Genomic DNA, 18,656 nt, shown 5'->3' with positions numbered 1-18,656 from the left:
AATTCAAATAAAACCATAACTTTACCAACAATTAAATGTGAAGAAGACCTTTCGATTGCTCCTGATACCGACTTCTGGACTCAAATTTGTAAAAATATTTATTCCATGACTAAAAACGCCAACCTTCAACTCATATAGTAGAACACACTACACTGGGGAAAGGCTGTCTAAAATGGGATTCACATCAGAAATTTGCTCACACTGCTCACAAAACTGCCCGGACACATATATCCACGCCACATGGCACTGCCCACCCATTAAACACTTTTGGAAAGACGTCACTGAATTCCTATCCCGCCTCATAGGCTGCCACATCCCATTATCCCCCTCCCTCTGTCTACTGGGCGATCTATCAACTCTCAGTCAGGAAATAACAAACAAAAGGATGCTTCTTGTAGCCCTAACCATCGCCATCTTGAACTGGAAATCCAGAAACACTATTCACATAACGCACTGGAAAAATTTGCTCATAGACTACATCTCTTTAGAATATTTTTCATCTCATTACAACTGTATATCAGAACCACAACACTCCAGATCAGACCTCCTTCAACTATTACAAATCTGACACACTCATCCTGTTTAATCATTTGTTATTATACATATTTATACAAGGTTTTAGTAATGTGAGTATTTTCATTATTATAATTATTATTGACATTGTTGTTATATTACAGAAACATTTAGCAGTACTGAAATTATGATGAGATGATGTTTTGCTTGATATAAGGACGGTAATGGTATAATGTGTTACGTTTGCTGGTGTACAAAGCACACGACGAGGAAGAGTAACGTATAATAAGTCTTTACTAGATAATCCACAGGGAGAAACACAGAATCCAGAGTAGAGCATACACCAAACATATCCAAATACAAAACGAGACCCGACAAACAACTGAACACAGACAGGAACTTAAATACACTGACACAAACAAGCTAAACAGGTTAACAAGGGGGCGTGGTCCAATGGGTGTCCATGGTGACGGAATGTGGCGGGAAACAGAACAAAGGAACACGTGACAATGCAAACAAACAAACTGAAAGTCCATGTGACTGTGACATAATGTATATCTTTAATAATTAAAAAATGAATAAATGAATAAAATAATAATGGGAATAATAATATAAATATCTAAAATATAAAAATATAACCAAATGAAACCAACACCTAACATATATTACATGCTGATTTTAATGCACCAAATGCTGATTTTAATGCACCACCTCAGCTTAGGCATACCTACAAATAGTAATTGTACTGTGAATGAGAAGAAAAAAGAAAGAAGAGAAAAAAAAGAAAGAAAAAAAAAGAAAAAAAAAAGCACACTGACACAGAAACTAGGAGAGGTGTGGTATGTGTTAAAGTATATGTCATGCTTTCATTATAACTGTCATTTTATTATTATTATTATTGATATCACTGTCCCGTCATCGCAAAACATCATCATCGCCATCTTTAGCATTACTAATGTTTTTAATTACTATTGTTGTTGTTATTATTATTATTATTATTTATTTTATTATTTATTGTTGTTATTAATGTTATTATATTACTACTATTGCAGTTGTATTGTCAATACAAAATTATCACCATTACCATATTTAGTATTACAATTATCACTGTTGCCATTATTATTGATACAAATGTTATTGTTATTATTATTATTATTGATTTTACTTTTTCTGTCAACACAAATTTTTTCATCACCATCTTCAGTATTAGTACCGCTTCTGTTATTATTATTATCAATGTTATCTATGATTGTTACTGATATTACTACTTATCATCACCATCTTTAGTATCATTATTATAATCATTACTGTTATTATCAATGCTATTACTGTTTAAATACTTCTACTATTACTACTATTATTTGTAATTTCTGCTTAGTTTTCATTGCTGTTACTATCACTGCTGTTTTATTGTTGTTTTTGTGTTTTGTGTTCACCCTATGTTGTAAGTTTTGCACTCCTAAAAAAAAAAAAACCTAACAATAATGGTGTCATATGTTGTTTTGTTTTTGTACATTAAACTACACTAAAGTCATGGTGTATCAGTAACATGCAGATGTTTTTCAAGCAGCTCCTTCATCTAAAGCTGTTTCTAAATGTATTACTCATAACTCATTTCTCATGAGCAGAAGTGAAAGTGTTCCAGTTGAGAGCGTTGAACCAATCAAAGAGTGAAACTGTGAGTTTGAGGTGAAAATCACATTTGCATTGGCAGGTTTAGTGATTGTGATCCTCTCAGAATAGAGCAGCTCCGTCTCCAGTGACCATGTTCAAACCCCAAGAGCTTCATTTGACATTTCCTGCTAAATGCAGCTGTTCTCAACTATTACAATCAATCAAAAGCAGCTGAAACTTTAGTGCAGGACTTTGAATGAACGACACACTGATCAATGATGCAGTCGGACACAAATGTAACGCGTTCAGAAGCTTTATTGAATGAACAGCAATGGCAGCACATTGAAAGACTGCTTCAGTATTGAGCTGTAAATCACGTGACTGCTGTGAATCCTGCCGGACGCTCAGATACGGCTCGTCTGGACCGGAGAAACATCAGCACTGGGAGCTCTTGAGGAACGAGGCCTCGTGATCAGCTCCGTCATGTCTTACTCTGCAGACGAAGCGATCCGCGCCTTCCCAGCGTGCTTTGCTGAGGCTCAGGACGCTGCTGCGGCTGTAGCGTCCGTCCCGCTCGCTCTCTGCGCTGGTCTGAACCCCCTCGCTGACCTCTGACCCGTCCAGCGTCCAGCTCACCGTCGCCCCCTGTGGAGAGTAAGAGCTGAGCAGGCAGAGCAGTGCGGCTGAGTCTCCAGAGATCTGCAGAGAAGAGGGCGGCAGCAGAGACACGGAGGGCTTCACTGCGGGACCAGCTGCACAAACACACACAAACAACACCAACGTCTTTAGATCATCAATTAGTCAGATGTCACACACAGTAATGGAGGAAAAATCACAATCATTTCATCTTTACAGAAATTCCACATCACTGCTCTCTTTCATAAACCACATAGTAATGATCCTGCATTTAAATTTCAATATTCTCAGTTCAAATAAAATATTCACTGCGACTAAATATATGAAGTATAAGATATATGAATAAATATAAATCAGTTCTCTGAAGCAGACATGATACACAGCAAATATTACAGTCATTTCATCTTTTCTGAATAAGGTTCAGTTTAATCTCAAACTCATTTTAAAAACATTGTCCACAAACAAACTGATGATTTATATGTAGAAAACAAATTTAAATGATCATTTTATTATTAACTTAAGACACTCACAATCATAATTATCAGCAAATGTAAGATAAAATTAAAATTGTCAGATAAAATTGTCTGATGATGACGTCTACAAAATTAGAATCATTTTGTCCGTATCATCAAACTTTTTTACAACATTTCTGAATTATTAAATTTACCAAAAATTATGGACACAATTATATATTTTAAGAAATAATTGAAAATGTCAGAAAATATTGCAATCAGTATATTAAAAAACAAACAATGTTAGTTATTATAATATCTGAAATTACTCTTGTAAAAAGAAATAAATATATAAAAGCGACATAAAATATGCCTTGCAGTGAAAAAAGATAAATATCATGAAATATCACTGAATATAAACATGTAATTGTGAAACAGCAGACAAATTTAAAGAAGTTATGAAACAATTTACTATGAAATATTGCAGTTAATTTTTTTTTTTCAAACAATTTTATAATTTTAAAAACTTTTTGCAAAATGCTTGTTTGAATAATCTAAAAACAAAACAATTATATATAAACATTTTTAGAGAATTTTAGAGACTTACTGATGGTCAGTTTAGTTCCTCCACCGAAAGTGTACCACAGTGCTTCATTCTAGTGAAAGCGTCGTACAAAAACCTCCGTCACACTCAAATGAACACAAACTCCAGCAGAGAAAGAGACGAACGACACTCACACACACTGATATGAGACTCAACAGCAGCTCTTCTCAACATTAAATAATGATTATTGGACTGAAGTGACTTTCACAGAAACAGCCTCATCATCTCTAAATGTCTCTTGATGCATGAAAACTATTAAATCTGAATAAATAATATAATCAGAAAGACTCTGTACTGATCATCACACATCTGAACTGTGAGTATTTTTAATACGTTTTGATGACCTGTGACCTCTGGAATGACCTTTGACCTCTCATGGAGTTCACAGTGAAATACTTGTTTCTTTTAGAGATTCAACTCTGTCATGTGATTCATCAGAAACCTGTAGTCTGAACCAGAGACTGAATGAAAAAGAAATGATTTATAAACGTGTTCAGAAGTGAAAACACTCGTCTGTTGGATCATGAGAATAAAACACATTTAAAGCCTCAAAACTGATCAGTTTCATCTGCATGTGCTCATTTTCACGTGTGTTTTACTCCAGCAGGGTTTTTGCTCAGAGAGTCACTTTGCATCGGCTCATGCTTCAGCGCTCCGAGTGTTTATAGCGTTCAGACTCAAACACTTTATAACACACTGCTGTTTACCACGGTACAAACCCAACAAACACCATGAATCTCTTCAGCAGCTTCATCTGGATTCTGGCAGCTTTTATTCCAGGTAACAGACGTGAAAGCTCGTCATTTTTGAGTCTTTAATGTTCATTTCATCTGATTAAACACATTAATGTTGTTGTCGACAGCATCCAGAGGAATCACTGTGACTCAGCCTGAAGCTGTGACTGTTTCTGAAGGACAAAACGCCAAAATAGAGTGTAAAACTGATACTGGGATAGATGGCTCGGCTTTAGCTTGGTATCAGCAGAAACATGGAGAAGCTCCTAAACTCATTATTTATTGGGTAGATGAGCTTTATGATGAGAGTTTAAGTCGATTCAGTGGCAGTGGATCTAACAGTGATTTCACTCTGACCATCAGTGGAGTCCAGACTGAAGATGCTGGACATTATTACTGTCAGAGTGTACATGAAGTCAACAGTGACTATGTGTTCACACAGTGATAAAGAGTCGTACAAAAACCTCCGTCAGTCAGAGTCACAGTGACTGAACTGATACTGCAGCTGCTCACACACTTTCACACACTTTCACACACACTCAACAGCAGAAACACAAATATGATCTTAATATCAGCTTTGTTGAGCTTCATCAGTATTTCTTCAGATAATTAGAAATTATTTTGATGTTATCATGATTTTTAGATCATTTATGGTTTATTTATCCTCATTTCCACTCACTCAATATTTTAAAGTCATTGATATTTTCGATCATGTCCTTTTATTATTTTTCTTCCTAATCTTAGTTATACAGTAAAGATCTGAGGAACTGAAGCTGTCGATCACACAGCGAGAGTTTATCTGGACACTTCCCAAAACTCCTGTTATAATCAGTGACGCTCTTACACTACACAATCAATCTCTGACTGTATTTACATCGTGTTTGCATTGTTAGTTATGGTGAAAGCATTTCTGGAGTGCAGAAATTTAGTTGTAATGACGAGATCACTGCATTCACACCATCAACAGACTGTCTGTCATCTGCTCAGTTTCTCATCACTGCAACCTTCCCTGTGATGAACAGATCTAAATATAAGACAATAATCAACACTTTTCACCATTTGTTCATTTAGACAGCTGTAATAGTAAAAATGTAGTGATAGTATTCAAGAAGGTTTCACATGTAAACAATCAGAGCGCTAAAATCAGAGTGGAAATAGCCATTTATTTCTAAATTATGACAATTATTTGATGTAAAAATCATATTAACATTATAAGTGCACCTCAGGAAACATTATAAATAATCATAAATCAGTTGGTGAAGCGACTCAGACGCCTGCAGTGAAATCTGTTCATCTAGGAAACACATTCACCATGTCCTGTAAAAGCAGTCCTGACGTCTATCAGAGTTGGGATCATCAACCTCTATCCTGGTTCAGTGATAAAAAGTCAAAAACCTCCGTCAGTCAGAGTCACAGTGATTTGTGCTAGAAACACTGAATAAGTTCATTCACAAATATGAGGGCTGCAGCAGATGAGAAGATTTGAAGTCAATAACATCATTTTAGAGCTTCAGACGACTGAGAATATCGAGCACAGGTGAGATTATCAGAGATCCAAACACTGAAGGGTTCATCCTAGACCATTTGTCTATTTAACCCCAAATTTATCTCTGTATCATCTAGATACCCTGAAGACATCAAACAAGTGATCAACAGAATTTGGATTCATCAGATTGTTGAGAAGATATAGTTTTATAAGTGTATTGAGCCATGGCTAAATGAACTATCTTCTAAACGCTTTGACTAATTAAAATCCTTTTGATAACTTTTGTCATTAGTGTCTATAGATGACATGCAAAATTTCGTGTGAATCAGTCAAGTGGTTTAGAAGATCGAAAAAAAGTTTTTAGCAACTCACAATGGCCGACGGACTACAACATGTTGTACTAATGTTGTCCACTAGAGGGAACCACAGGAGAAGAAATCAATTTTTCTATCAGTTTCCATCAGTTTGAATGTTTGAATCCAAAATTCACAGGACTTCATACACATGGACAACAAGACTTTCTGAGTAAACATGCCAAGTTTCAGGAACTTTTTTTTTTTTTTTTTTAAACCAGTCATTTCTATGAATGGGATTCAGAGGTGAAGGTCATAATACTAATGCTGTCCACCAGAGGGAGCCACAGGACAACAAATCCTTTCAGATCTCTTTATGAAAGTCTGTGCAAATGGTTCAATAGATTGACTTGTAGTATAAAAAAATGCATATAGGCCTAAATTCATTATAGTTTCATAAAGTTTAATAAAGCCCAATATAATTAATTATTTCCAAAATACTTACAGATCAATCATTTTTATATTAATATTCATTTTATACTATACTATTGAAAACATATTTGTCAAGTTGCCAGACGTGACTGAATGTATTGCCGTTCAATTGAAGGAAAGAGACACATGGCTATTGCTGTACCGTCTACTACACGATTCAAAGTGTTTCTGGATTGAAGTTTCTGAGCTGTAAAAGATCCCAATAACAATTCAAGCTACAAGTTAATCCTATTATGCTAGAGGATGTTCATGTGCATTAAAGCTGTCTGAAGACCAAGAGTTTGTCTTATTGGCCATATAACCTGTTACGGCCAGGACTACAGTACCTGTTTGTTACTCTGGGTGGCGCAATTGCATAAAGTGCTATAATATATAGTGTTTAACCGTTTAAATACACACTGGAGCCCCATCGAATAAATTCATCACTGCATTAACTCATTATTATTCACCTCGACCGTTCCTGTTCATCAGTGTGTCTGTCTGTTCACACCGCCCTCTAGTGGCACAGTGATGTAGTGCAAGATAACATGAATAAAACTGTTGAAGGGTTTCTGTCATCAGTACAGCTGTGATCACCTGCGGTCTCGTACCTGCAGCCGAATTACAGTCGAGCTGATGATCACTAAAGCACTTTTGCTCATGTGATTTTGCTTAGATGATGATAAGTTTCATCTACATTTCATTTTCACTGTTTTTTCACATGTGGTTTGAATTGGTCAAAATTTTATGCTACATTTTAAAGTTCACAGTATATTGATAATTACATGATACATATTTGATGTTGTGATTGACAGGATGAGACGAACGAGCTCCTCCTGAACCTTCATTTAGAGCCTCATTTAAATACAGAATGAGTTCATTTGCATATTGATCAGATGCTTCAGTGCTCTGAGAGTGTTTATAGTGCTGTGAGTTTAACACTTCATCACTGACACACACAACAATCTTCATCAACATGACCTTCATCATCATCTTCATCTGGACTCTCACAGCGTTTGCTCAAGGTTTGTGGAGAACAAGTTTGATATCAATTCATTTCTCCAAGTATATTGTCAAAGTTTTGAGTTGATTTTCTTCTTGTTGTGTGTTTCAGAGTGTAGAGGACAGATCACCGTCACTCAGAGTCCCTCAATGACAGCAGCTCAACCAGGACAAACTGTGAACATCAACTGTAAAACCAGCAGTAGAGTGTATGGTGGTGATCGTTTAGCCTGGTACTTACAGAAACCTGGAGAAGCTCCTAAACTCCTGATTTATTATGCAAGCACCCTCCAGTCAGGAACTCCATCTAGATTCAGTGGCAGTGGATCTAACAGTGATTTCACTCTGACCATCAGTGGAGTCCAGACTGAAGATGCTGGACATTATTACTGTCAGAGTTACCATGAAATCAGCAGTAAAGATGTGTTCACACAGTGATAAAGAGTCGTACAAAAACCTCCGTCAGTCAGAGTCACAGTGACTGAACTGATACTGCAGCTGCTCAAAGGAGGATCTGAAACAACATCGTCACACAAACATCTGAAATAAAATCATCTAAATTAATCTGCCACTCTTAATAATTATAGAGGTCAGAAAGAGATTTTGTGCTCTTATAGATCAGTCACACGTTTGAGATCTTAGTGATTTCAGTTGCCGCCTTTTATTAATAATAGATGTTAATTTTCATAATTCTCCATGGTTATTTGATTTGAGTATCTCATCCTAACATGTCATTTGTTCACTATACACTGTATTCATATACTGCAGACAGTAAGAGTTTTATATCAGCTGCTGTTTTAATTGTAGTCCTGATCAACAGTTCAGTTCAGACACGCCTCTCCCTCCTCTGCACCAATCACAGCCTCTGATCAGAAAGAGCAAGATAAGAATATTAATTTGTGCTTTTAACTGATTTTTTATTGAACACTTGTTCACAAAACTAAACTGGTATCTGATGATAACATGAGCTGATAAACCTCAGTGTAACAGATGAATATGAACAAACCTCTGATCCAATGGAGAGAAACTAGATAGATAGATAGATAGATAGATAGATAGATAGATTTAGATATATAGATTTAGTTAGATAGATAGATTTAGATAGATAGATAGATAGATAGATAGATAGATAGATTTAGTTAGATAGATAGATTTAGTTAGATAGATAGATAGATCGATAGATAGATAGATAGATAGATAGATAGATAGATTTAGTTAGATAGATAGATAGATAGATAGATAGATTTAGTTAGATAGATAGATTTAGATAGATAGATAGATAGATAGATAGATTTAGTTAGATATAGTTAGATAGATAGATAGATAGATAGATAGATAGATTTAGTTAGATAGATAGATTTAGATAGATAGATTTAGTTAGATAGATAGATAGATAGATGAGTTTGAATGGGTTTCAATGGATTAGAAATAGTACATAGAATGGCACTTGAGTCTAATTGAGTTTTTGAGTCTAATGGGCTTCCGTAGTTTGAATTTTGACAGTTGGAATTTGAAAGTCTTGGCTCATTTGAACATTCCGTCAATGAAAGTCAATGGGATTTTTCAGAGCTTTAACAGTCATTTTTAGGAAAACCGTCAGACTTGGTCAGAACAGTCTTAAGGTTTGATGATCCTGTGACTCCAGAAACATTCAAAATAACTATTGAGCAGAAGAAGATAATGAAGAAGATAATCATTAAAGAAGACAATGAAGAGGCCCGTCTAACGGGCAGAGGCAGATCATTCCACAGTTTAGGAGCTGCTACAGCAAAGGCACGGTCCCCTCTGAGCATCCGTTTGTTTTGGGCACATTCAGGAGCAGCTGATCAGCTGACCTGAGAGAACGGGTGGGTCTATAAGGGTGTAGCAGCTCAGAAACGTAGGGTGGAGCAAGACCATTTAGAGATTTAAAAACAAATAAGAGAATTTTAAAATGGATCCTAAAATGTATGGGCAGCCAGTGAAGTGAGGCTAAAATAGGGGAAATGTGCTCGTATTTGCACGTTCCCGTTAACAGACGTGCTGCAGCGTTTTGAACCATCTGCAGACGAGCAACAGAAGACCCACTAACCCCCACATACAGTGCGTTACAGTAATCCAGCCGAGTGGTGACAAAGGCGTGGATTACTGTCTCAGAGTGTTGCCTCGAAAGAAATGGCTTTACTTTGGCCAGCTGCCTCAACTGAAAAAAGCTTGATTTAACGACTGCCCTGATCTGACTGTCAAGCTTGAGGTCAGCGTCGATTTTAACCCCTAGGTTAGTGATTGTTTGCTTGTTGTACTGGGCCAAGGCCCCCAAATCAAGAGAAGGGGTCCCAATGGTGCCATCAAAAACCATCACCTCTGTCTTTTTTACATTAAACTTAAAAAAGTAAGAGACATCCAGGCCTGTATATCAGCAAGACACTCGAGTAACGGTCCGACAGTGTCGTTCTCTTTAAGAGGCACATAAATCATCTGCGTAAAAGTGGAAAGACATGCCATGCTTCCTGATTATTGAACCTAGTGGGAGCAAATACAAAGAGAAGAGAAGTGGGCCTAAAACTGAGCCTGTGGCAGAGTCCTGCAACGGGTCGGGTATCCGCGGGTACCCGCGGGTACCCGCATAAAAGTGGCTAAAACGGGTGGATTGTGGCATTCCTAAAATTCACGGGTGGGGATGCGGGCGGATAATTAACTCCTTGCGGGCGGGTAGTAGCGCGGATGAAAAATATGCGCAATATTTGTATGTCTAAATTACCATTATACGCAACAATTTGACCCATCACGTCACCACCACTGCGACAGTGCGACTTTTGTTGATGCTTCTCGTAGCCTAGTTGGAGCGAGCGTTGCATCTCCATGTTTTCTGTGCTGATGCGGTCGTGATGAGTTCATGTATAACATGTAAGGGTTGCGCTGCCAATAAAGCACCTAAAAGCTGTCACAAAGAACCAACAAAAAAGTAATGATTATGATTATGTAAAATATAGCAAGGAGACATGTTAATTGTTTATTAATAAACAAGTGTTTTCTGTGTCAGTGGCTGCAAAGATGAAGTTGAAGATGCTGACTCGCGATCTTCGCAGTAGTGAACGCGCCTGAGAGAAATGCACATTTCATTCGGATTACATAAGCAGAGCAGTCTGTTTTCTTTCGTTTTGAATTGCTCTGTTTAAAAGTAGACATTCCAATATAGATATATTCCTCAGGTCTGTGAGGCAAGTAGGCTAAGTTACCTTATAGCCTACGCTGAGTTTGTTTATTTATGATACGAGCTCCAGTTCTCCCCGGCGCCTCCGTGTCGTGATCATCTATTGTATGCTATATTTACTTCTTATTTATTAAATACAGGCAATTGGTTGATGAAATATTGATTAAAATTAAGATACAATTAGGCTAATACAAAACGAAATTAACTTTAAAGAATTGTAAGAATTTTTTAAAAGTTAAGAACTTTAACTTTTAAAAAATAAAGCACTTTAATTGGGAGTGATTTTAGCATGTGTGATTTATCGCGGGCACGGGTCGGGTAACGGGTCAAATATTAACGGGTCTGGGCGGGTGCGGATTTAATTTTGATATTATCACGGGTGACGGGTCGGATCTGGTGCTGAACTTTGCGGGTACGGGCGGGTGCGGGTCTCCAAAAATGGACCCGTGCAGGACTCTGTCGTCTACTACATGATTCAAAGTGTTTCTGGATTGAAGTTTCTGAGCTGTAAAAGATCCCAATAACAATTCAAGCTACAAGTTAATCCTATTATGCTAGAGGATGTTCATGTGCATTAAAGCTGTCCAAAGACCAAGAGTTTGTCTTACATTGGCCATATAACCTGTTACGACCAATTTGTAGGTCACTATATTAGGCAGCCTGTATGTATCCTTTGGCTCAACCAGTGACTTTAGGCCAGGACTACAGTACCTGTTTGTCACTTTGGGTGGCGCAATTGCATATAGTGCTATAATTTATAAATATATATAAGTCATTGAATAAACTTCCTGTTCATCAGTGTGTCTGTCTGTTCACTCCTCCCTCTAGTGGCACAGTGATGTAGTGCAAGATAACATGAATTTAGAGCCTCATTTAAATACAGAATGAGTTCATTTGCATATTGATCAGATGCTTCAGTGCTCTGAGAGTGTTTATAGTGCTGTGAGTTTAACACTTCATCACTGACACACACAACAATCTTCATCAACATGACCTTCATCATCATCTTCATCTGGACTCTCACAGCGTTTGCTCAAGGTTTGTGGAGCACAAGTTTGATATCAATTCATTTCTTCAAGTATATTGTCAAAGTTTTGAGTTGATTTTCTTCTTGTTGTGTGTTTCAGAGTGTAGAGGACAGATCACCGTCACTCAGAGTCCCTCAATGACAGCAGCTCAACCAGGACAAACTGTGAACATCAACTGTAAAACCAGCAGTAATGTGTACAGATATAGTGATGGAGATGAAGATTTAGCCTGGTACTTACAGAAACCTGGAGAAGCTCCTAAACTCCTGATTTATTTTGTAAAAAAACTTGAGTCAGGAACTCCATCTAGATTCAGTGGCAGTGGATCTAACAGAGATTTCACTCTGACCATCAGTGGAGTCCAGACTGAAGATGCTGGACATTATTACTGTCAGAGTTATCACAGTGGCTATGTGTTCACACAGTGATAAAGAGTCGTACAAAAACCTCCGTCAGTCAGAGTCACAGTGACTGAACTGATACTGCAGCTGCTCAAAGGAGGATCTGAAACAACATCATCACACAAACATCTGAAATAAAATCATCTAAATTAATCTTCCACTCTTAATAATTATAGAGGTCAGAAAGAGATTTTGTGCTCTTATAGATCAGTCACACGATTGAGATCTGAGTGATTTCAGTTGCTGCCTTTTATTAATAATAGATGTTAATTTTCAAAATTCTCCATGGTTATTTGATTTGAGTATCTCATCCTAACATGTCATTTGTACACTATACACTGTATTCATAGTATATACTGCAGACAGTGAGAGTTTTATATCAGCTGCTGTTTTAAAGGGATAGTTCACCCAAAAATGAAAATTACCCCATGATTTACTCACCTTCAAGCCATCCTAGGCGTATATGACATTCTTCTTTCAGACGAATACAATCTGAGTTATATTAAATAATCTCCAGGCTAATCCATGCTTTATAATGGGAGTAGATGGTGGGTCAAATTCTAAAGACAGAAAAAATGCACCCATCCATTATAAAAGAAGTCCACACGACTCCAGGGGGTTAATAAAGGCCTTCTGAAGTGAAGCTATGCTTACATTTGTGTAAGAAAAATATCCATATTTAAAACTTTATAAACTGTAATCTCTATCTTCTGCTAACTGTCATACACACGATCATGAGAGAGTCCCAGCTTATTAAGCAGACGCAGTGTGAGATCCAGTGACGAACATGGAAGCGCAGAGGAGAGAGAAAAACAAAACACCAGTCATGAATTAAAAGTACAAAACTAGGATTTGTAAAGAAAAATGTCGGAGGATTTCAATATAAGCCAAGAGGAGACTTGAGTTTTTTGCCCAGCCACATTTGTTTGAACCGCAATATTCCGACCAGGAACTCTGAGAGATGGAGGAGGCTGCAGCAGTACAAACAACAATAACTATTGAGCAGAAAAACATGTAGAAAAGGGTTTTTTGTATTTTGAAATGTAGAATCTATAAAAACTCAATAATAGATTCTTGTTCATTAAACTGTTGTATAAAAGCAATATCACACTTGTAATCGTGATGTTGGTCTGATATATTTAGATTAAACAGCGCTCCTGTTCATCTGATGTTGCTTTATCAATAAATGATTATATTAACATGTGAAATGTTTTGTGAAATCTCAATGAAACCACATTAAACCATCTTAAACCTGTCACTGCTGAAGCGTTTGCATAGAGAGAGTGTTTTACATGAGCGACACACGCTTCAGTGCTCTGCATGTGTTTATAACTCTGTCAAACATCAAACATGATCAACAACTGTTTTTCACTAGAACTGAACCTACAACCAACAAAAATGACTTTCAGCACCATATTGATCTGGACGCTGGCAGTATTATGTCGAGGTTTGTGTCAGTAAAGATTACAGACATGATTTACTTGTTATTTTGATGTGTTGTAAAAGTGTTTGTGATTTCTAATCTTTCTCTCTTGTCAGAATCTGTTGGTCAGGTGACAGTGACTCAAACTCCCTCAGAGCTGCTCTCTCAAACTGGACAATCAGTCACTGTGACCTGTAAAACTAGCAGTGATCCAGTCTGCTGTTATGGTGATGGAAAACCTGCTCTGAGCTGGTACTTACAGAAATCTGGAGAAGCTCCTAAACTCCTGATGTATTATACAACCAAACTCCAGTTAGGAACTCCATCTAGATTCAGTGGCAGTGGATCTAACAGTGATTTCACTCTGACCATCAGTGGAGTCCAGACTGAAGATGCTGGACATTATTACTGTCAGAGTTATCACAGTGGTCCAGTGTTCACACAGTGATAAAGAGTCGTACAAAAACCTCTGTCAGTCAGAGTCACAGTGACTGAACTGATACTGCAGCTGCTCACACACTTTCACACACTTTCACACACTTTCACACACACTCAACAACAGACACTCTAAATCATAAAGAGATTCTCTCAGAAAGGTTTCTTTAGATCACTGTAAACTGAACACAATCACAAACTTCAGCAAATGTAGTTGTAAACAGAAGCATGTATGTTCATTCATCTTCAGCTGTCAATCATAACACAAGAGCAGCATATATAAACAGCAGCTTACGTCACTCCAGTGAGAATATTCTTCCTGCGTCCCTCCATCACTCCATCTCCACCTTTATGTCCATTTTAATTCATTTCAGAAGTCCTGATGTTCATAGTCGAGTCTTGTGACAGAAACAGATCCTCCATCATGGACACGACAGATGTGTTTACCTGCAGCATTAGTGCTGGTGATTTACAGACTCTTTCTGCAAGTTACATCGTTACGCCAGTAGATGGAGACAAGAGACTGACTTTATGAGTGAATCAATCAATTATTAATCAACTGATTTGTTCAAAACACTGAATCATTCAGGAAAGAAACAAGCATATTTGATGGCTCTGTGCCAATGAAGAGGCTGCATGTTCGTTCTGAAGATCAACCAATGAAATGATCCTTCACAGCCGCACTGAAATGTTATTGGTTCATGCTATAGTCAGTCTCTGAAGGCAGGAAATCAACTCCTTTTTTCCCTTATTAATTTAATTATTGCCTCCAGTCCTCTTGACATCATATAATTGTAATTTTATTTCATATATATATGGCTCAGAATATCAAGTCAAACAGTGAAACTGAGTGGAGTTAAACTCATTTGCATCACATTTGTGATTGTGTTCCTCTGAGAATTGAGCAGATCTCGTTTCATCATGTATCTGCAGGTGTTTTCATGCTCCATTGAGTGAAGTTTATTTATAAAATATGAGCTAAAGCCCTGATCCAATGAAAGAGCCCGAAACAAAAATGACACAAAAAAGGACATAATGTTACAATTATGTTTTATTGACTGAATTGTAATAAAATCAAGACCTGAAAAAGCACACATATAGTCAGCAGATCTACTCTGAACACTGCTGTCTCCTCACAGTGTCTCCAGTGGACGCAGACTGGCCGCTCCGTGTGGCCTCACAGCTCACCGAGACGCTCTTCATCCACTCCTCCTCAGAGAGAGTCAGGCTGCTGCTCCAGCTGTACAGACCGTCCTTCTCCAGGAGCCCAGCGCTGCTCTCCTGAGACCTGCTGCTCCCGTCCACCTTCAGCTCAGGCTCCAGTCTGACGGGAAGCCCTTGTTGGCCACACACACCAGTGTCGCTGTGTTCAGAGAGGAGATCTCTGCGCTGGAGGGCGGCAGGACGCTCACTTTAGGAGGAGTGACGCCTGAGAGAAGCACAGAGAAATCAGTTACCAGTGGCTTTCCATTAGGATTCAAGAGAAAACTAGGAGAAATTCTCCAACAGCGAGAGAAACAACATGAAGAAAACAGTCAAAGAAAATCCCATCATTATTCCTTTAACACATTAATGCTCACAAACTCCTACACATGAAAAGAGAAAATGTTCAGAATTCATTTCACATTCTGGTAAATATGCTGATTAATTATTAAAGCTGCAGTCTGTAAGTTTGCCTCTTTGTCTCCATCTCTGTTTGAAACCTGCAATTGCAGTTATTTGTGGAATGATCTTCCTCACATGGGTTGTGCGTCGGCACGGCTCCTCAGCGCGGACCGAATCTAATGTTTTGAGGTGTTTGTGTGGCTGTCAGTCACCGCACCAGTGTGGATCTTCACTTACTTCACAAGTACAGATTCAACGTCTTGGAAGTTTGTTCAAAATAAGAAGTTTCACCGGAAAATGTCATCTGAACAAATACGTAACATGTCTGCCACTTTTGTTCTGAACGACTGAAAAAAAAAGTTTTATAATAAACCACGCTACCAATGGCAGGGCTATACAATGCGACTGTGAAAAAGTGTTTAGAAGCTCCAGTGCGACTGACCCGATCAGACCCGGTTCTACAGGGGTGCTAGAGGGTACAATACAGGACAAAAAGATTTTGCAAACGCGATGCGTCAGTGTGTATTTGTGTTTCCAGTCTGGAGAGTGTGGAGAGAGAAGGTGTTGTTGCAGCGCTGAGCAATGTAGCCAATCACTGATGATTTCTTCAATACAGTGGCCAATCAGAGGCATTTAAGTTACACCGTTCAAAATGCTGGGGTTTTAAATATAAAATTATAAATTCCATTTTTTTTCTTTTGTTTTAACAAGTTGGAAAAAGAAAATTTTGACTGAGAAAAAAACTTTTCAGGTCATTGTGCATCAGTTTTACAAACAAGAACCTACACTTTTTTGAGTATCTGTCTTCAGGTAAATGATCTGGAGTGTGTTTGCATATTGCACATCAGAAACTGCTGAGATGAGCTGTAAACTCAGTAGAAGTGCTGATACCTGCAGCTCAGCATACTGTGTGTCCTGGTACTTACAGAAACCTGGAGAAGCTCCTAAACTCCTGATTTATCAAACAAGCACCCTCCAGTCAGGAACTCCATCTAGATTCAGTGGCAGTGGATCTAACAGTGATTTCACTCTGACCATCAGTGGAGTCCAGACTGAAGATGCTGGACATTATTACTGTCAGAGTTTCCATTGCAGAAGACGTTCTGATGGTTATTGTGAGGGTGATGTAACATTCACACAGTGATAAAGAGTCATACAAAAACCTCCGTCAGTCAGAGTCACAGTGACTGAACTGATACTGCAGCTGCTCACACACTTTCACACACTTTCACACACTTTCACACACACTCAACAGCAGAAGGTTTTCAAACACACAGATCTAAACATTCTTCTACAAAAGTTTCTCTCTCATAAACTTTCAAGAAGTTAAGTCAGCAGACCAAACACATCTGAAACCAGACAAAATGGACCTGATGGACTTATTTCTGTTTATGATAATAATTAGGGCCCAAACACTGATGGTGTGAGGATCCTATTGTAATTGCTCAGTCAATTATTCTTCTTCTCCAAAATGAATCTCACCTTTGAGGACCTATGCTTGAAAACTCATGAAACTTTGCTCACGCGTCAGAAGTGGTGAAAATTTACGTCTGATATGGGTTTCAATAGCGCCACCTATTTCGATTTCAATTAGTCACCCTTCGCTCTACGTTTCACATACGGGTTTGAAATTCGGTAGACACATGTAACATCCCAATACCTACAAAAAAGTCCCCGGGTGCAAAATCTGTAAACAGGACGTCAGATATTTCGAATTTTCTCTGCAAAATATTTGCATTTGCCATTTCCATACGTTGTATTTTAACGAACTCCTCATAGAGATTTTATCAGATAAACATCATATTTGGTCAGTCTAATCTAAAGGCCTTAGCACTGTTAAATATCAAAGATCTTGAGTTTTCGTTGAAGGACGTGTCTGTGGCGGCCTGACAAAATTTGATGTTTCGCCATAAAAGAGGAAGTTGTTGTAACTTGGGCATACAATGTACGATCAGCCCCAAACTTCACATGTATGATAAGAGTCCAGACCTAAAAACATCTATATGCCAATATTCAGTTAGTCATAGTGCCACCTGCTGGCAACAGGAAATGGCATGCTTTGCACTGTAATTCACTCCCAGAAACACAATTAAATATGCCATGAAGTACCAAACATGTTAGAAACACGTTAAATAATGCAACACCCTGCTAAGTACTAATGTATGCGATTAACGGTATGAAAGAGGAAGTTGTTGTACTCTGGCATACAATGTCTGATCAGGAGCGAGGGCCCTTTCATCGCTTTCATCTCACCTTACAGCTTTAATTTATCATTGGCCTCACATTATGATTTCCACATTTGGCATAGGCTACGACAAAGATGGGTATGTAAACATGTTCAGAGATTTTGCTATTGAAAATAGAAATATTTAATTTAACTCCATTCAAATAAACAAAATGACCAAACATAATCTGTTCATGTTCAGTAAAAAGCCTATACCACACATCAGGAAAACAGATTGAGAAAGCGAAGAATCTAATCAAATGATCTGGAAGTAATTAAATCCACAATCTCTTTTATGGCTTAATTTAAAAAGATTATAGATGAGGTCGTGTGAAAACAACAACGTCACATACTATCGTTTGCATAGATTACTTTCAGGTTTATACTTCATAGTATTCAGTAGGTTCTCCTCATCTTTTGATCAATGAATTTCCATGATTTTTCCGATCATCTGTCATCATAAAAATTTCACTCTGACCATCAGTGGAGTCCAGACTGAAGATGCTGGACATTATTACTGTCAGAGTTTCCATTGCAGAACA

The 18,656-nt window shown here is 37.8% G+C and overlaps 2 long non-coding RNA genes and 4 gene segments (V, D, J or C); 5 read left to right on the top strand and 1 right to left on the bottom strand.

The window, feature by feature from the left end:
• Positions 1-2,424: 2,424 nt before the first annotated feature.
• LOC125257886 lies at positions 2,425-3,961 on the bottom strand. Its single transcript, XR_007182461.1, has 2 exons — positions 3,823-3,961; positions 2,425-2,879 (listed from the first exon to the last, which is right to left on the bottom strand). It is a non-coding gene; the product is annotated as an uncharacterized LOC125257886 (long non-coding RNA).
• Positions 3,962-4,412: 451 nt separating this feature from the next.
• On the top strand, positions 4,413-5,165 carry LOC125257874. The segment is given in 2 exon segments: positions 4,413-4,599; positions 4,682-5,165. Coding segments are annotated over 2 exon segments (366 nt in total).
• Positions 5,166-5,945: 780 nt separating this feature from the next.
• LOC125257905 lies at positions 5,946-6,318 on the top strand. Its single transcript, XR_007182481.1, has 2 exons — positions 5,946-6,090; positions 6,177-6,318. It is a non-coding gene; the product is annotated as an uncharacterized LOC125257905 (long non-coding RNA).
• A 1,302-nt stretch (positions 6,319-7,620) lies between these two features.
• On the top strand, positions 7,621-8,428 carry LOC125257865. The segment is given in 2 exon segments: positions 7,621-7,828; positions 7,918-8,428. Coding segments are annotated over 2 exon segments (375 nt in total).
• Positions 8,429-11,987: 3,559 nt separating this feature from the next.
• Positions 11,988-12,454, top strand: LOC125258552. The segment is given in 2 exon segments: positions 11,988-12,036; positions 12,126-12,454. Coding segments are annotated over 2 exon segments (378 nt in total).
• Positions 12,455-13,668: 1,214 nt separating this feature from the next.
• Positions 13,669-14,298, top strand: LOC125257841. The segment is given in 2 exon segments: positions 13,669-13,874; positions 13,967-14,298. Coding segments are annotated over 2 exon segments (429 nt in total).
• Positions 14,299-18,656: the final 4,358 nt, after the last annotated feature.

This window comes from Megalobrama amblycephala, linkage group LG22 (genome assembly GCF_018812025.1).
Source record: "Megalobrama amblycephala isolate DHTTF-2021 linkage group LG22, ASM1881202v1, whole genome shotgun sequence".
Lineage (NCBI taxonomy): Eukaryota > Metazoa > Chordata > Actinopteri > Cypriniformes > Xenocyprididae > Megalobrama > Megalobrama amblycephala.
The sequence above is the reverse complement of the archived record's forward strand: the minus strand, read 5'-3'. Positions and strand labels throughout refer to the sequence as shown.